The following is a 16433-nucleotide window of genomic DNA, read 5'->3' on the forward strand; positions in this document are numbered from 1 at the left end:
TGGAGGAATCCCTCTGCAAGAAGTTGGTAAAAGACAAAAATGAATTACCTGAACCCACAGAGGAAAACCATAGCAATATTCTGTGAATGTAGTCTTTCTAAATGAATAACATCAGTCAAATGAATATTAAATTTATAAAGCCAACAAGTTTAACATTTCAAATTAAGTAACTGTTCATAATAATTCAATTTTTAAAAGCACAAAAATGTATATAGTATAGAACAAGGTTCAAGTAACCTTGACTTCTATACACCGTGAATGAACTCATATATTTTATTTGTGTAATATCATATAAATGCTCATGGCTTTTTGTGGGGAAGGGGTCCACACCCAAAACTACTCAGGGCTTTCTTATAGATCACTCCTGGCAGTGCTCAGGCAGTGCTCAAATGTCCTATCGATGGTCAAACTGGTATTAGTCACATGGAAGGCAAGCACCCTAACCCCTCTATTATGTCTCTAGAGTCCTATGTGACATTTTTGTCTTAAACAGATATAAAAATATAAGTACCTTTGTTAGTCAAATAACCTTATTTTAAATTAAGTGAATTCTGGCACTGAAAAATGATGAAAAATCAACAGCAAAAGCTTACCGTTTGTCCCTGTGAAATAGCTTTTTGTACTTCTAGAGTCCAAAAGGTTTGGGATACGCAGAGAACTGTTTGTCCAGGCCAATCCCTTACCCAGATAATTCGTTCAAAATTTGTGTATGCAAGAATCGCATCTTTAATTACCTAAATGAAAAAAAATGCTAAAGATGAAGTCTCACACTTTCTTTGAAAAAGCTATTACAACAAGTCCAACCAAATAAAGTCAAATACATTATCTTACACTGCTAAAGTTTTAAAATCTGAACAATGAAGATTCTAAACATGTGACCAAATTATCTCAATTCAAGTTTGTTTATATACCTGTCAACAAAACAAAACTTATGTAATCAATTTATTTTTCTGATACATCATCTATTTCTGACTTGCATAGATATATGAAATTGATGCATTAGTATTTTTATATTATATTCATATAATTTGTAACATACTTTATATATTATATAATTTCACTTAACCAGTTTATTTATAGTCAAAAATCCTATGTACTTTTAATTAAACGTGCATTGTAAAACAAAAATTCAAATAATTCCAAACACATCCATCAAATTCAGAGATAATTTTTCTTTTAACTTAGTGAGATCCCCACTCAGTCATGTTCATGCACACTTTGAAAATACACAATTCATCTAAAATTGCTCCTATGTTTTCAGATACACTCTCTTCCAACTCTGTAGTTTTATGGTTAAGGCAATGATGACAGGGATAAACATATAATTCATTCATGAAGAGTTGAGATCTATAGTCAGTAAATCTACATTAAGTACTTTGCAACATATGTTTTAAGTTTGGTTCATGTACTTCACTACATGTTTTCAATACAGTGACTAATACATATATTTTTTCTACTAGCTATTCATGGGAAACATTCTATTAAATGTGTCAATCTAAAATAAATTTTATGCGTGAGGTTACAGGCACTTTACTGTTTAAAGCTCTGAACACACAGTTAAAATCATACATTCTTAATAATAATATAAAAATAATAAATCTTACTGGATTTTTGTCTTAGGTAGGGTATCATAGATCTAAACAAAGTTTAAGAGGTTTTTTAATCTAGCTGGCATATTTTGGAAATGAAAAAAATTTGAAGATTATTGTTTTTATAAGAAAACATCTAAAGCAAGAAGACACAAAGGGCAGATGAAACTAAGGAAATAGATAATTAGGAAAGAATATAAAGTATTGCACAGAAATATGAAATGTTATTATTCCATCCTCAGTCACTGTTAAAAAAAAGCACAAGGAAGACATTAAAACTTCTATAATTTTACATAAATTTTACTTGAGGAGAAACATGATCTTATGAAGTTCATAAATATGGCACTTCAAATGTATAGTTATAACAATGCATGCCATATGTATACTTCAGAGGGAACAAGCTACATTAAATCCATCTTATACGATAAAGAGGCAAAGACATGAAAAATAATTTTTAATAATTTTAAATGGCAAAAATTGCTTAATTTATGCATGTAGTATTCATTCAAGAAGGCAAACACATAGCACAACATAAAATGCTTATCTCCCATTTGTTATATTTTACATTGCATTTGCCTGTAAATTTCACCAACCAACACAAACACTGAACATTTGGAAATAATATTTCCTTCTCAGTTCTTTCTTGCCCCATCTTAAGTTCTTTCTTGCCCCATCTTAAATCTCAAATGTTCGCCAAAAATATTTCCACCTTTATATACACAATTAAAATAACAGATAAAATTAAAATACCAAGTTAATATTACATACCTCACACAATCAAACTATATAATTTAAAGATGCTAAATACTAATCAAAGTACTTAACTAACAACTACAAAAATAAGAAGGCTATTAGTCAATGCTTATCAAGGCCTATAAAAACCTTATCTTTTTGGCCCACTGGTCCACCTACACATGAGAAATTACTGTAAGAAAATAAGGGTTGGAGAGAGACAAAGGTGAAGGCAGTTGCTTAGCCTGTGGAGGTGACCCTGGCTTGATTTTGGCACCCCATTATGGTCCCTCAGGTTGTGACCCCTGAGCACAGAGCCAGGAGTGCCCCCGAGTACTATCAGATGTAGCCCCCAAAAGCCATTCAATTAAAAAAACACATGTCATATGTATAAGGAAGTTCATTGTAACATAGTCTATATTAGGGTTAACTATTCCAGAGAGTTTACAAATAGTGAAATAATATTACATAGGCAGATAGTCCAGAGAATGAAGCATTAAGACATGGCATATATTTAAGTAGCTAGATCCCACTATTTTTCTAATGAGTGGGAAAATATGAAAAATTAATGAAAATTTATTGTTCATAAGAGCCTTTCCTTCTCATTCTTTCCCATATATTCCCTTTCAAAGCCACTATTTTTTTTGGGGGGGGGGCGTACACTCAGCAGTGGTTAAGGACCACTCAGTGGTACAAGGGATGAAACCCAGGGCTTCATGGGCTGTAGCAATAGTGCAGCAGATATGGCATTTGCCTTGCATGTGGCCAACCCAGGTTCAATCCCTGGCACTCCATACGGTCCCCTGAGCCCCACCAGAAGTGACCCCTGAGTGCAGAGCCAAAAACAAGCCCCGAGGATCGCAGGGTGTAGCCCAATACCCAAATCCCCGACCCCCTAAAAGGGACAAAAGGGACTAAAGACAGACCAATAGACCACAGAATGTCTAATCTAAAAACACTATATATGACTGCAAGAAATAAGCTTACCTCATGACAAAGTTTTGTATCATATGTACAGTTACTTAGCTCCACTTTTCAAGTGAGCCACTATAAGTTATCACGATAAAAATTATCATAATTAGTGACATAGTCATATTTTATCACACTTTTTAAAAATAATAATAGATAAAGCTTGATACCTTGTGGACAGACTTAATCATAATTCTCTCTAACTCAAGCAACCATTTCTCCACTTGACCTCTAGCTTTGGCTGTTGAAATGGTGTCTGTGAGCTCCACAACTTCTCCTTCACTGCTCTTCATGTGAGTGATATCTAAAGTTTCTGTGAATTCTACCTTTGCAATTCCTTCAAAACATTTCTTCAAGTGAGGCTGCACCCTGTCAAGAAAAATCAAGGAGTATTAGTTAAATAAAAACAGCTCCTCAAACATCAGTGCCTCTTGGATGTACTCTTCACTCAAAATTCCTAAACATGCAGCATGTTTAGGTGCTTGTTAGATATCAGAAATGGAAGTGCTAAACAAAAGGAAAGGAAAAAGATACCATTCCTGTCCATAGGCATTATACAATCAAGTGGGAGGTCATCATTAACTGAATAACCACAAAAAGATCTATAAAATTCACAAGGTTTTCTTTTCAACACAATGAAGTGAAAGATGATAAAAGTAATAAAAAGGAGCAAATACAGTTGACTAACAGATAATAGACTAAAGAACATTAAACATCAAAAGTAGCTGTTTCATTCGGGACTTTAAAGTACCGCCTGCAAATTACCAACTAAGCTTAAAGCTTTACATACTAAGTCTACTTCTTTGAAAGTACTCAAGTTTAATCTATTCATGGCAATATAGATATGAATTAAGTCCTTCATTCTTTGGCACATTACCAATAAACAATTAAATACATCTTTCAAATGGTTTTTAAAAAAGCAGCAATGAATTAAAACATAAATGGAAATCAGACCCTAAACTTATGTTTTAGTATATATCAATGCTATTCAACCATTTTACACCTAAAGACTAGCCTCTGTTCTACATACTTTACACGAACTAGCAGTTATAACTAAGATGGTAGATCAGTGGTTGAAGACTGGTCTAGATTATTCTCTTCTGCATGGAATGCACAAGACACAAAATTAACAAATTTTCTTAGCTAATATCATTTCACTGTACTTCTAAGCAAATGGACCTAGAACCAGAGGAAAGGGACTGTCAAAAAGCTGTATCATCCCGAGCTTCTATTCTGCCTGAGGGATTCAGTTAACAAACAAGAACATTGTAATGTATGCCAGATTTAAAAAAAAAAAACGATGAAACAATTGTGCCACCGGAAGATGAAGCAGAAAGATAGCCAAAGAACATGAGAAGGGGCTGTCAATTCAATTGGGTGGTCAGTGAGGAACTTTTTGAGTAGCAGCTATCTGAGAAGATTTGGTAGAGACCTACAGGAAGTAAAAGAAACCTTAAGGATACTTGAATAAGTTGCTCTCTAAGCAAATATTATGGTACACTGAGCAAGGGAGTTGTCCCTTTTAGGGGAACTGCAAGAACTAAAGCCATTCAAATAAGAAGAAACTAGTAAGCACTGAATGAAAAGAGAACGGGACTGCCTGTATCCTGGTCAATGAAAGTTACTGTGAGAGACTCAGCTTTTATTGGAAATATTACATGTAAAACTAATGCTATGTAATGAGACTGACACCCAAGAACAGTAGACACAAGGGCCAGGAATATTGTGCCATAGTTTAGAAGCCTGTCTCATGAGGTGGGTGAGAAGGCAGCTGTAATAGAGAGGGGATAACTAAGTCAATGATGATTGGAGGAATCGTTAGGGATGGGAGATGTGTGCATAAAGTAGATAAAGGACCAAATGTGATAGCCTCTCAGTATCTATACTGCAAACCATAATGACCGAAAGTAAAGAGAGAGTATGGGGAAAATTGTCTGCCATAGAGGCAGAGGGAAGGTTAGAAAGTGGGAGAGGGAAATACTGGAGACACTAGTGGTGGAGAATATGCACTGGTGGAGGGGTGAGTGCTTGATCATTGTATGACTGAAGTTCAAACATGAAAGTTTTGTAACTGTATCTCACAGTGATTAAATAAAAAAAAACTAATGCTATGAAGAATCTGCAAGAGAGTATGTGACAAATTATCTCCAACATGCATCACCATGTTTAGTAAATTATAATATATATATATAGGCTTTAATACTTTTCTGGTGATTATTGACAATAGAAGATATCTGGAAAATTATTAAACAGAATTTTATTTATTTATATTCTTCCTTATTCTAAAATTAGTCTCATATGTAGACATGGTATATATGTGAATTACCTAGTGGGATCTTTAGTCTCAGACAGTATTTCGAGAAGTTCATCATTAGATAAGAAAAAGAATCTAGGGAAGAAGAGACGTTTCTTCTCCAAATATTCATTAAGTCCTTTAAGAATAAGCTCCAGAAGTTCATTAGATTTTTTAAGTCTTTCCAGCATTCTTTCAATATTTACAACTGACAGAACACGTTTATCCTAAAAAGAAAGAAAAGATCACTCAAATCAAAATAGTAAATAAGTGTAGTTATATTCTTATTTACTTGAAGTTGCATGTTTTTAATCAAAGATTATACAGTAATTTAGGTGAATATCTTAATAGACATTCTCACACAAGTAAGTTACAATAACTCATTCTCAGCCATGGTGTTTATAACATTTCAATTAAAGTTAGTGTGAGAGAAACTGAGAGAAAACATTGAAACCAAAAGAAGAACTGAGAAACAAATAGCCCTTTATGTCTGCCTTTCATTATTTGAGGGAAACTAAGTATGTCATTATTATTTTAAACATCATTGTTATCAATAACTATAATGAAATAGCACAATCTCTGCTTTTTACTGTAAATCTTTGCTTTTTACTTTACAAGTAAAGATTTGGAGTGGAGAGAAAGCAGTTTTCAATATAGATCTTACATTTGCAGAGAACTACGTTTGGAGAGAAATATTTTGCATATTGAGGTATTTAAATTCAAGATGTGTTCCTTCTGAGCTCTCAAGACAGACTATTCTGTGTTTAAAGCATGGATTTATGAACATTCTATTACATGAAAGAGTCACTGGGAACTGTTTACTTCAAAGTGATACATACAGAATCCAGTCTTTAAAAGTGACATTCAAAATAGGAACTATAATTGAAACTTTATCAAAATGAACATTTTAAGATGTAATGTACTGATTTCACAAAATATCCATTCAAGTAACAGTGTTTGTAAAAATATTTAAAATATATATTGGGACAATTTTGTCATCAGCCATGATTCAGATTCTCATTGTCCTTCTCTTTCGCAAGGGAGAAGAACACGACACTCGCCATAGCAATGCCACCAGATCCCTCGCCAGGCTGTTTGATTCGGGGTACTTCGGAGGGGGCAGCTAAGACCCCTCCCCACCCAAGGGCCCCAGATCTGGTAGCCAAAAACCTCCAGAACTCAACCGCCACCATGTACAGGGCCGCTCTCCACACGCTCAGGCCAAGCCTCACCCATGAGTGAACCTATTCCTGGACAACCCATACCTCACACCACTCATACTCCAAGAGTATCACACCACATTTGATGGGGTTAAAGTAGGAGGCAACTAATCTTAGAAGGAAATTTTTTTTTACAAATATATATATATATATTTACAAATATTTGTAAAAAAATTCCTTCTAAGGTTAGTTGCCTCCTACTTTATGGATAGGGCATTGGCCTTGCATGCACCAACCCAGGTTTAATTTCTCCGCCCCTCTCAGAGAGCCTGGAAAGCTACTAAGAGTATCTCGCCCACACGGCAAAGCCTGGCAAACTACCTGTGATGTATTCGATATGCCAAAATCAGTAACAACAAGTCTCACAACTTATTATGAGACGTTACTGGTGCCTGCTCGAGCAAACTGATGAACAACGGAAGGACAGTGCTACAGTGATATGTATATAAGCACACAAGGATCAATCTTTAACATGTTAGTGATCTCTTATAGAAGAGCTTAATGGCCCCTGGGTGAAATACAACAATCTTCCACTCTTTCTCTAAGGAAACTTTTTGGGAGCATTTTCAGCATTTTTTCATAACAAACAATACAAAATAAATGATTTCAGTTCTGCTTTGGGGTGGGGGTTGTAGTTCGGGATAAAAACATCCAAACTATGGTGGTGGAAAGGTGTAATGGCAACAGGATTGGTGTTCGGATATTAAATGTAATCAAACATTGTGAAATGTCACTGTCACTGTCATTGTCCTCCCGTTGTTCACTGATTTGCTCGAGTGGGCCCAGTAATGTTTCCATTGAGACAATTGTTACTGTGTTTGGCATATCAAATACGTCAAAGGTAGCTTGCCAGGCTTTGCCATGCGGGTGAGATACTCTCGGTAGCTTGCCAGGATCTCCGAGAGGGACGGAGGAATCGAACTCGGGTTGGCCATGTTGGTCGTTTGCAAGGCAAATGCCCTACCCACTGTGCTATCACTCCAGCCCATTGTGAACTACTTTATAAAATTTTTAAAAATTAAATAAATAATAAAATAAAATATATATTGGAATACAACCTACAGTTAAAATTGAAATCTCATTTTTTTCCCTTTAACATAAGACTGCTATTACTGGGTCAAGTCCACAGGTTTCCAGTTCCAAACTCAGTTCATTTTGACACCAAAGACAAAAGTAAAAAATTTCTTTACAATGTAAGCTCAAAAGTGTTAGAGGTGCTAAAATATTAGATTTTGATCACCAGCTTAATAACAAACCCATGTGAACCAATGTTTAATTAACACAAGAATTGGGCATTTTAGAAAATTTATATGAAATTAAATCAGTAGAAGTGTTTAAGATTAAACACAATATTATTTAAACTTATGTTTGGTGTTCAGTCACCGGTCAACTAAAACAGTCTCACTGAAATTGTATTTTATTACAAGCATCTCTAAATATATTTAAAAATATTTTTGACTAAGACAGAATGATGCATTTTTCTACTTTTCTGAGTTATAGCAATGTAATCTGGAAATACAAACAATTTAATCAAGAATAATTATCATTAATACAAATTTTAAAGAGACAATTTTTAAAAGGTATTTTATTATCTCTCCTAATAGTGCTATGCTTCGAGTAAACATTTAAAAATGCATACACACAAAGCAGCATGAAACACTCCAGTTGTAATTTACATGTGCAATTCATTCAATAAAGACGCTCATGTGCTTGTACTCTAAATTCGAAAGCAGTGGCGCTCCAAGAACACTATTTTGTATTCTTGGAGCGCCACCTTCTGGAAAAGCAGCCCTTTTCTGTTGGGGGTAGGCAGGTGGAGTCAAATAGTTGCTAATAGCAATTTTTAAAAAAAAATTATAAATGATTGTTTTGTCCAGAGATATTTCTTGTAAATTCTATATGTGAGATCTGAAAGCTACAATATTTATATAAATACAGTTCATATTTCTTTCCTAAATGATACAATTGAAAACAGAAACGACCTGGGGGTGGGTGAGGAGTAAAGAAAAATTCAAGTAAAAGTGTTTATTGCATTCCTGAGTCAAACATAATTTAAAATGTTAGCTCAATGAATATGAGACAAATATACTAGTTTTAAATGCATTAAGGCAATAGTAGGGATATGGTAATTAAGAAAAATATAAAATATAAAAGTAATCGATTCAGGGCTAGAAACTAGATTACCTTTGTTCTCTTTCTGATGAACAGGAAGATGTTTGGGAAAATATCAGAAAAAGCGAAGCACAGATAAGGTCTCTAATCCACAAATGCCCTTACAACCTGCATATCCACATAGTAATGTAGTTTCAACCTGACTCATTTACTTAACCTGATAAAAATTAGGAATAAGTGCCCTCTTTCAGAGGTGTTGAACCAAATTAGATTTTTACAAAGTACCTGGCTTGGGGGGGGGGGCAGAGAAATACAGTCAGTAGGGCATTTGCTTTACACGTGGTAGACCTGGGTTCAATCCCTGGCACTCCACTTGGCCCCTTGAGCACAAAGCCAGGAGTAAGCCCTGAACACTTTGGATGTGGACCCCAAAACAAATTAATTAAATGAGATAATATAGTTAAGTACCTAATACAGCACCTAGAACACAAGTATAATAAGAACTGTCCATTTTGTGTTCCCTTCCATAACTGCCTCTTACAGAAAACAGAATGACATTACTCTGGGGAGAGGGGATGGGGAATTAGGCACTACACCACTCCATCCGCTTTATGGAGTGACAACAAACATTTTAACATTTTATCAAACACATACTCAGGTAATATTTGTATCATAATAAAATAGAGTTGGCTTTGAATCCCTCGAAGAATTGCTAGAAAATACTGAAACTGAGTAGGCATTCCACAAATACTTCCTAGATGATTGTGCAAATGCAAGTGAGGCAAACCTACAGATGTAGGGTCTGGAGCCATAGCACAGCAGGTGGTATCTGCCTTGCATGCAACCGACCCAGGTTCAATTCCCAGCATCCCATATATTCCCCCAAGCACTTGTGCCATGAGTAACCCCTGTGCAACACTGGGTGTGACCCAAAAAGAAAAAAGAAAAAAAGAAAACCGACAGATGTAAGGAAGAACATCTTCCTTACATTGTGGGATCATGCGGGTGCTGGGGAAACTGGGTCAACCATGTACAAGGCAAGCACCATACCTTGTTGTATTATCTTTACAGGCCCAGACATGTAAATTTTAGTATAACTTCCTTAGCCTTGACTTTTTGAGAAAAGGATTTGTTAACTGTCACATTTTTTGTTTAAAGGAACAATTGACAGCTCAGATACAGAAGGGAACACCAAGTAAAGGATGTTGGGAGGACCCATTCAAGTTGAAAGATGCATGCCGAAAGTAGACTACAGACTGAACATGATGGCTGCTCAACACCTCTATTTCAAACCACAACACCCATATGGAGAGAGAGAGCAAAAGGGAATGCCCTGCCACAGAGGAGGGGTGAGGTGGTGAGGGATGGGGTGAGGGTGATGGGAAAGATACTGGGTCCATTGGGGGTGGAAAATTGGCACTGGTGGAGGTATGGGTACTTGTACATTGTATGACTGAAAAGCAAGCACAAAAGTTTGTAAGTCTGTAACTGTATCTCACGGTGATTCACTAATAAAAAAAATTAATAAAAAATGTTTGTGTCTTCTGGGGGTCAGAGCAATAGTGTATGGGGGAAATGCATTTGCTTTTGAACACGACTGACATGGGTTGGATCCCCAACATCCCATAAGGTCTCTAGAAACTACCAGGAGTGCTCCCTGAATGCAGAATAAGCCTTAAGTACCATTGGGTGTGACACTGGTTCCCTTCTTTCCAAAGAAATGTCTTCCTCTGCCTTATAAATATCACAAATATGAATACTTTCATGAGCACCAATGACAACAGTCTGGTTTACTTCTATTTCTAAATCAAACACTTAAGCTCTCAGGGCCAGAAACTTTGATGTGATTATAGAGAGTGAACATTCTGATTACTGCTACCAGGAAGCTTCACAGAAAGTACAGTTTCATACTTTTAGTGGAAATAAGCTTGCTTTTAGTGGAAATAAGCTCACAGTTCAGTTAATTTCTCAAAGCACAAATACCTTGATTAGAAATTTTTGAATAACATAAAACTGGTAATACCCTTATAAAATCCTTCATAAGATATTCACTGAGTATATTGTCTATTACTTTGATAATATTGAGATTCTTTGACCTCACTGTGAATAAAAATTATTTCAAGACCCAGACTGTTTGTTTCTAGGATTATTCTAGATATTATTAACCTAGATATTAGGCCCACCTACCGAATGCTGAGTCTTCAAAATAGGTTTTATATAATATAAACTCAGAATTCTTAGAAGAAGCAATAATTCAAGGTACAATCTCAACTGCATTAGTCATTCATGCATTCAACAAATATTTATAGAGAGTCTGCTACATGTAAAGCATTACTTTTAGTGTTTGGATAGAAGCAGTGGACAAAGTAGCCAAATAGTCCAGTCTCATAGAGAGAGAGAGAATAAATAACAAAACACAGTCACTCATAAATCATATAGTTAGACAGTGATCGATGCTACAGGCAAGAAGGGAAGGAAGTAGGGAATGTCAGGAAAGGTAAAGGTGGCTTTCTATTTTGCTGTATTTTTTTGTTTTCTATTTTTAAAAAGGTATTTAAATGTGAGAGTCTTTTTAAAGGCAGAATTTGAGAGGGAAAAGACTTCAAAGTAGCAAAGCCTTCGCCCTGTAGAGACATGGAGGTGTAGCATGTCACAGGAAGCTGGTCCAGCGAGTATAACAACTCTTAAGTCAGAGTGTGGTAGGCATGCGTGAGCTTAAAAACAGAAGTCAATGTGGCTGGAGGAGACTATCACTGTCCTCCCGTTGTTCATCGATTTGCTCGAGCGGGCCCAGTAACGTCTCCATTGGAGACTTTGTTGTTACTGTGTTTGGCATATCGAATACATCATGGGTGGCTTGCCAGGCTCTGCCGTGCGGGCGAGATACTCTCGGTAGCTTGCCGGGCTCTCTGAGAGGGGTGGAGGAATCGAACTCGGGTCGGCCACGTTGGCTGCGTTCAAGGCAAACACCCTACCGCTGTGCTATTGCTCCAGCCCAGAGGAGACTTTATTAGTTAGAAATTTACAAGGACAGAAAGGTAAAAGGGTAGAGTAAGCTTATCAGAACTTCCCATTCCATGAAACCATTGGTTAAGTTCTCAGACTTAAGTGGTGTCTCCAGGACACTGAGCAATTTCAACTAGCAAAATCAACAGTTGGGAGCACAGGTCTAAGTAGTTTTTTTGAGTGAATTGGTGAGAGGCCTTACTTTGAATATAAATAAAGTTCCCATGAACTCCACTTACAAAAAAAACAAAAACAAAAACAGGTATTTGAAGTTGGTTGAAAATATGTTCTGTTGATCCTCTAGACCTGGACCCTAAACTCATAAACTACCCTCTTTCTTCTGGCACAGCAATTGGGTCTCCAATAGGAGCCATTGTACTTTTTTATAAGGTAAATGCTCGCATCAGTACCTTTAAATCTTATGAGTGTCAATCTATTGTTCTTAATCTCCCTTGTGATGTGAATTTCTTAGCAGAAGTAATGTTGTCTGGATACTGTGACAATGAGTAAGACATTCAGTAAATCAATGAATGATAGTGATGGCAGGAACTGGGACGAGAAAGAAAAGTTTATCTGATTTAGACAAATCTCTGTCCCCCTTCAGCGGTGAATACAATGTACTCAATTCTCTCTAAATGTCTACCTACTTTGTAAAGTGAGGTGCTGGAGCAGAAATACTATATTCCTTTATGCTAGCTGGCAGCTCGGGCACTCAGCAGTATCAGAAGGGATAGTCCATGATGGCAAATCTTTCTATAGATCCCACACTTCACCCTGATTTCTTTGCTTAGTCTCTAGCTTAATATGGAAGCTGTTGTCTGAGCCTGATGAAAGAGTTATGCTTGTGTTTGTGTTCCTGGTTCACTTATTAACTGCCTTAACTCTCAAAATCAGCCTAGTTTGCAAATAGTGTTAATTGCTTTAGAAATGCTCAAAATTTCCTCAGTCTGGACAATACATGATCACTTTATTTATGCTACTTCTGTATATACTGGGACTAAACCAATTGACAATCACAAAAGAAACCAGCTCATTTTATCTATTAAATGTCTCATTTGCAGTCCTATCTTTTACTTAACATTTACAGAGAGAACAAATAAGCTGACATTCTATTCTATTCTGGGATTCCTTTTTACCTCTTCCCTAGAGTTTCTTATAACCTATACTTCTATTTTAATTTCTCCAAATCCTTAATCATGCGGTCAAACCATTTTCTACTAAACATGATCAACGTATAGGTCACATCTGACCATCTCTTTTTTGCAGGCAAGGTTAAACAAAATCTAATACATTCAATGAAGTTGTGCCTACTGCCGTTAAGGCCATTCCTAATATAACTAATAAGGCTATAATTTCCACTTCTAAATGGAAGTCCATGTTGCAGAAACATATATATAGAAAAAGACTCTCCAGTTTCCTTAAGTAATAGCAAAGATTTTTTGGCACTACAACTGTGTATATATGGACTGCTACATAAATCAGGTTGGGGTCAAAAAAGCAAATAAGCAATCACTCACACTTCCTCCACTGTCACCTGGAAAGGAGTGTGCCAAAGTTCTTCTAAGTGCACTTCGCCTCAACATGCTCAACTACATGTAAGCTAGAATTTTTCCTCTGAATACTATTAAAATATACTGCCTCCCATAATACTCACGCTTCTGGAGAGACTTTAGCAAGGGAGGATTTAGCACTGAAGGATACCCTGAGTCCATTAAATTCACCACAATGTTCCCATTTTAGTTCTTACCCTCTATTCTTTCCCAATAAGTGAACTCTATTTACCTAAAAAACCTGGCAAGACTGAGAATTAAATTATAATGCAATTTACAGCCTGCTATAGCAGACTCTGTCTCATTTTGGATATTTCAAACTTGTTGCTACTAGAAATAGGAAACATTCTGAAAGTGATCACAGAAGCTTCTTCGTCTAACTATGTCTTTACATACTGAACAGAAGATTTAAACCTTCAAATTAGGTCATCTCTTTCTGTAATTTCTCTAGAGCTTCTCCCAACTCACAGAGGGTTAGTATTTTTCGTTTTTTATATTTTTGGTAACAAAGTTATAATAAATTAACATTTATGATTTGATGTACCCAATTACTGCACCTCACCACCACCCTAATTGTCCAAGACCCTCCATCACTATCTTTATGTCACAGATTCTAGTACAGCTACCCATTCACCTCTTCTTCTGCTTCCCCCCTCCCCAACTCCCAGCCTAATTGCCCAGACTGGGTGGTCATTTCAGTTTTGTAATACAAGGTTTGTTGTAGGATAACACTGTTTTGTCCTTCCTGCATAGTCTCAGGTAGTTTAGGTATATTGGGTTGCTCCCATCATAGTGTTCCCATTCCTCTGTGTTTATTTGTAACTTCTTTCTTTGTGCTCTGTTGACTTGTAAATATCACTTTTCTCTTCTCCCTAAGTCCTTTGCATGGTTTATTCAGAGAAATGTCCTTTTTGTATGGACACAAGAAGACATGCTTTTGTTATATGACTCTCAGTAATATTTCCCTCCTGAGCATCTGTTCTCTCACCTAAGCCTCAGCTGCCTTTACTTCCTAGCGCCCCCAAAAGCAGGGTCCTGACGAGGGAATGGATGGACCCAGGGCAAGCAGTAAGCTATGTGCTACCCTGGAATCAAGATGGGCCTGGCCAAAGTGACATAATTCTTACTATAAGTTAAGAACTTGGTCATGGACAAATGCTGTCATGATCCAAAAAGTAATAACTAGATTTGGACCCTGCTAGGATTAAGAATGATTAATCTGGCCTGGCCCGCACAGCAAAGCCTGTCAAGCTACCCGTGATGTATTCAATATGCCAAACACAGTAAAAAAAAGTCTCACGATGGAGATGTTACTGGGCCCGCTTGAGCAAATCGATGAACAACGGGAGGACCGTGACCGTAACCGTGATCACACTGATCTATTCCAATAACCACTTGGTCCACCAAAGCACTGCCTGTAAAATAGACTACTCGTTCCAGGAGAACAAAAGCATAAGTGATTTTTTTGAGTTTCATGCTAGGCACCACCAATGTTCATTTTAAACAATAACAGGACTTTCACTATGCTAAAGCTCAATTGGATTTTATAAACAATCTGACATCATACCCTTGAATTCTGGCATATTTATTCAGAATTCATAGAAAGTTGAGTCATTCTAAGTATATAAGGCAAATAAAAACAAATTTAACATGGAGACTTTAGTGATTTAAAAATCATTATAAGACCTAGGTGTCTATATTCCAAGCAGGGTATCTAGGAGAGGGTCTCAAATGAAACGGACCTACCCAGAGTATCACCACTTCTGCCCCAGGTGGAACTACAGTGTTCAGAAATATACCCTATTGGCTGTAACTCCAAGGATCAGAGTGAGATCAGGAAGTAACAATAATCAGAGCCTCTGAATACCTCCAAACTTATGATTAGGAATTGAAGTTTTGTTGGAAAGGAAAAAAGAACTCGTGTCCACTCAAGTATCTTGCTTGAAAGCAGTAAAAAAAGAAGCAATAAGATGCTATGTAACTTATGCCTTCCTAATTCAAATGTGTTCATACAGTTATCTAAATCTAGTTCACTTCAAGAATCTTGGTACTAGGGTGGCTGTTATTTTTAGCTTTTCAATTAACCAGAGTAAGATGCTTGGTGACAATTGGCCACATTTACAAGAGTAAAGGGGGAAAATATGAATCCTTAATGTTGGACTTTTAAGCAACAGGGAAGTGGTGTTTATATTTACTGATATGAGGACAAGATTAACTTGTGCCTTATATGAAACAGAAAAAAATTGTGTAGTTTATAATCAGTTTTGTGAGGTAGTATAGTATATATGAAGAAAGATTCTCCACTTATTTCACCTCCAAATGGTAGACAACTAACTAATCCATTCCTGAATCTTTAAGAGTCCAAGAGAGTCTCCCAAAAGTTTCCAAATGCCTGTAAACAGTAAAGGTTAATGCCGTCTTCCACCAAGGTAAGTCCACTCCAACCACCAGATGTCTGACCCTCTCCTGTGCTATCAGAAGAAGAAGAGAACCCTTCGAGAACTGGTATGATAGGATTACCAGGTGAATGGGGAGGGGAATGAAACCAAAAGTTCAAGGTCACTAAGAAATAAATCAAATATGTCCTCTTTATTTCTTGTGCCCCAAATGAAATTAAGTGTAATAGATTTGCAAAATAAATGCTGAAGCATGTGCAAAAGACCCATCTACATGAGAGGAATGTGGCAAAAATAATAACAACAATAATATCAGTAGGTCAGTTTAAAAAATTAGCCAAACCTCAGAGAATGACAAAACCTCTGGTATATGCTTAAGACAAAGTGCCTCAGCAGGCAGAATTCACAAGTTCTCTCCTTGCCCACTTAAGTCAATCTGTGGCCCTCAGCTGTTCACAACCGGTCAAACTTAGGCCAACCAAAAGGCACAATGTCTGGACACTACTGAGTGGAGGTGTCCATCTTTCAAACACTAACAAAATACTAACATAAATACATCATCCAAC

General features: G+C 36.5%; 1 protein-coding gene across 1 annotated transcript in view; it reads right to left on the bottom strand.

Annotated features, from left to right (window-relative positions):
* DNAH7 (dynein axonemal heavy chain 7) overlaps positions 1-16433 on the bottom strand; it is a 277547-nt gene that overhangs the window by 182998 nt on the left and 78116 nt on the right. Inside the window, exons 19-21 of the mRNA XM_056111947.1 lie at positions 5617-5810; positions 3461-3659; positions 594-734 (exon numbers count right to left, since the gene is read on the bottom strand). Coding sequence (XP_055967922.1) covers positions 594-734; positions 3461-3659; positions 5617-5810 — 534 coding nt within the window. The remainder of the gene's footprint in view (positions 1-593; positions 735-3460; positions 3660-5616; positions 5811-16433) is intronic.

The sequence above is a fragment of the Sorex fumeus genome, unplaced genomic scaffold (genome assembly GCF_029834395.1).
Source record: "Sorex fumeus unplaced genomic scaffold, SorFum_2.1 ptg000014l, whole genome shotgun sequence".
Lineage (NCBI taxonomy): Eukaryota > Metazoa > Chordata > Mammalia > Eulipotyphla > Soricidae > Sorex > Sorex fumeus.